Genomic DNA, 3,615 nt, shown 5'->3' on the forward strand with positions numbered 1-3,615 from the left:
CGAGGCAAAGTGACGTCACTCCCGTTCAAAGTCAATGGGCAGGGAAGCGTTGGAAGCGTTGGAAGATTTTTTTAAAGCTGCTGTGTGGACGTACCGTAAGATGTTTAATTGCGGATATATTGATATGGGAGTTCTTCCGGTTTGTCCAAAAGTCAGGATTTAGGGTTCTATAAATAAAGAACTACAGCAGATGTGATATATTTAATGCAGCCGGAATAAAGTATTATTTTATTTTTTAAATGTTTTTCGTATTTTTTATCGCATAAACACCACATTCCAACGTGCATTGCGCCATCTAATCATAGAGCTTCAACGATAGCTGAGGATTATGGGTATTGTAATGTTTTCGGCTATCCAAAACTCTGAAAAAATAAATGTGTCTCTCAGAAACTAAAGGGAAAAACACAAAAGCATTGTACACGATTTAAAACAATTCATGTTGTGTAATCAACAAGGACAATATGATGTTTTTTAGTTGATTGCAGATGTCACTGTAAAATCATTCAACAGTAAGGGGAATACTTCCGGTTGCAACATGCATCCCGAGCAACCACCTTAGCTACTATGAAAACGCAGAGACCGGAAATACTTTTTTCACGGCTTGAGAGTTGACAATAACTTGACATGGACGCTATTCAATAGAAATGAATAGGGGGAAAGACGTAGCAGTCTCACAATTTCAGTGGGGTTCACGCAGAGCAACCTCTATAGGTAAAATATCTATCAAACCATAGATCCTACACATCCACAGGACGTAGATTCTAAAGTACAAAAGTACAATATGCACTTCACAAAAAAGAAGTCGGGTGTCCGCCATGTTTTTTTTCTCACGCTGGGAAAGTTGACGATCACGTGACATGGACACTGGCCATTAGAAATGAATAGGTAAAAAATATTGTAGCCATGTCACGTTTTGAGAGAGTTATTTGGGAACACAGTACGTTTTTCTCTGTGGACCACCGTAGATATTACACGTTTTTTTGTGAGACTGGAATGCCATTCCACATGCTGCATTGTTACAGAATGCTGAAAAAGCTTTTGATAGTGAAACAATATCTTCTAACCACTTAAACTTGGACATGTATTGTTCTCTGCTATGTCCCTTAAAAAAAATATTACTGGCTAATTGTTGAAGGTGTCGAAAATGAGAAATTGTTCCTGATGTAATGGACTACGGTGTGTGAGTGTGTGTAAATGTTAATAGCCCTTAGCAGGTGCAGCGTATGGCAGCCTCTATCTCTGTATGAATGTGTGTGAATGGTGAATACTGACTATATACTGATCCTGTACTAAAGTAAATGAATTACTGGCAGGTTCTGCCACTTCAAATACTGAAATATCAAATGATTTGGTACAAGTCCTTGCATCACTAAAATGCGTTATTAGTAACTTTTTTATAATATGTATTTATTTTGATTCAGTCACTTGATGTTTTCTTTTTATCCCTTAGCTATTCTTTGTGTGCAACGACTGATCGGCATGGCCTCCACAGGAAGTGCTCTCTTTGTTGTCATGGTGACAGCCTGCTTGGCTTCTTGGGTGACAGGGCTGGTGTTTGGGAGCGTGCCTGTGGTCTACGCCTGGATCAGGTATGTCGTTTACTCAAAGCTTTCAGGTGGTGCTGCTTCATCTCCATCATGTCTCCTCTGCAGGTACGACCCCGCAGAGATGCTGTGTGCTGTCTTCTGGGAGAACAGCTACTCAGACATGTTGCTCTACATCCTCTGTGCCTTCTCCCTCTGTATCTTCCTCCCCTGCGTCCTCATCTTCTTCTGCTCTCTTCTACTGAGTGCCAGCAGCTGCCACTCCATCTGGAACAGGTGGTGAGAGGAGATTTATTTTAAACAACACAAGCTGGAAACTGGTCACGTGATATTTTAGTCATGTAAAAATACAGCCATTGATGTGATGACAGGTCAGGTCAAATCAGAAGTTAAATATGCATGTGCACAGAGCAGACCTCAGCTGAGTCAGTGACTCCATTGGTCAAGTTTTTCAGTCTTACTTCAACCAAAAATGCCAAACGTTGGTTCCTGCTTGATCGCTTGTGAGGATGTGATGCTATTCCTTATCATTTTGGGGGAAGGGTGGGGATGTTTGCCAAAAGATCTGTACTCGCTGATACCATGACTAAACCACCTGACACAGTCTTTCTCCTTCTTAACTGAGCATCCCTAACTTACCTCTGATATAGAGCTACCTGTACTCCGTAGTGCTATGTACTGTGATAGCTACAGAATAAAGCATGTTCTCTAAGGCTGAGAGAAGTACAAATACAAATAGGATTTCTATATGCATTCCAAGTTCCTGTCTCCATCTTGTTCTCTCTTTGTCTCAGTGATGATGCAGTAGACCTGTCTTCAGTCAGTCCTCTGCTGGTGTCCTTCTACATGCTCTGCTACACTCCCTTCTTTGTGTCTGAGGTGAAACACTCACTAGTCACATACAACGAACAACACATGAGGTTCTGTATGCATGTACACACAGATGCTAAAGCAATCGAGTGAACACACACTTGGCCACTCACACTCTGTTTCTTTATTTGCATCCCCTCTCCTTCAGCTGATCCTGCTGGGCAGGAGAGACCTGTCACCGGCACCTGATTGGTTAAGGACACTGTCCTCTGTGATGTCATACCTGGACTGTGGTCTGAACCCTCTTATTTACTGCTCCCATCAGGACTTTCGGGAGGCGGGCCTAGCCCTGCTGTGGACCAATAGGAAACCATCGTCAGAGCCTGTCCTCACATCTATCACCAAGCGTGTAAATGTGTGAAGGCCTCCACATTGTTCCAGACATTTCAACTATCTAACAATGATGCATTTCAGAAGGATGCATGTTTCAGGTTTCAGGGAAATGAAATGATAATTATTTGTTATCCTTACAATATGTACTATCAAGTCATTTGTCTTTTATACATTTTCTATACATGTTTAAATCAATATGATCCAGTAGAAACCTTTTTCACTCGGAGTTTGTAAAACAAGGCCGTACTCTCCTATATGCTCTTTATATGGATTGTATGAGAACAGGATCCTTTATTTATCATATCTCCTTTACTATATATAACTTTGGTAATAATATTCCCAACCTTACCCCTCTGTTGCCTACATGTTGAAACATACAGCAGGAAGTGGTAGGCCACTAGCTGTGTAATGTATTCTCTGCTGTCTGCTAACAACCTAATGTAAGTTACAGCCAACTCATGATATGGTGTGAAACTGCTGCTTTGGGGGTCACTGGGGGTCACTGGGGGTCACTGAACAGCATGTGCGCACATTAAACACTGCAACCACAAACCGTTTAACACTTTATTGCAGTCAAAATGTTAATGGTGGATGGTAATTTGTGGATTATATTTTCCATACAATAAAACATTTGGCATATATTACAGTTATTTTTAACTTAAATTTATAATTGATAAATTGTTAATTTTACTTTTATCATTGATTAAACTCAATATAATCAATGTACCCTTTTCCTCACAACATAAGCAAAATCAAAAGGAATCCAGCATAATACAAAATAATCTGTTCATTGTAAACCAAACGGGTCATGTCATCAGCTAAAGTACATAAAGGGAAAAGTTTAAGTTCAAACTGACAGGTGTCTTTG

General features: G+C 40.3%; 1 protein-coding gene across 1 annotated transcript; it reads left to right on the forward strand.

Moving 5' to 3' along the window:
• Positions 1-1,479: 1,479 nt before the first annotated feature.
• Positions 1,480-2,775, forward strand: LOC104956026 (visual pigment-like receptor peropsin). The gene is made up of 4 exons (XM_010783458.1): positions 1,480-1,589; positions 1,653-1,823; positions 2,339-2,423; positions 2,563-2,775. The coding sequence occupies exons 1-4, from the start codon at positions 1,480-1,482 to the stop codon at positions 2,773-2,775; spliced, it is 579 nt and encodes a 192-aa protein (XP_010781760.1).
• The last annotated feature ends 840 nt before the right edge of the window (positions 2,776-3,615 follow it).

Source organism: Notothenia coriiceps, unplaced genomic scaffold (assembly GCF_000735185.1).
Source record: "Notothenia coriiceps isolate Sejong01 unplaced genomic scaffold, NC01 NC01_scaffold00025220, whole genome shotgun sequence".
NCBI classification, from domain to species: Eukaryota; Metazoa; Chordata; class Actinopteri; order Perciformes; family Nototheniidae; genus Notothenia; species Notothenia coriiceps.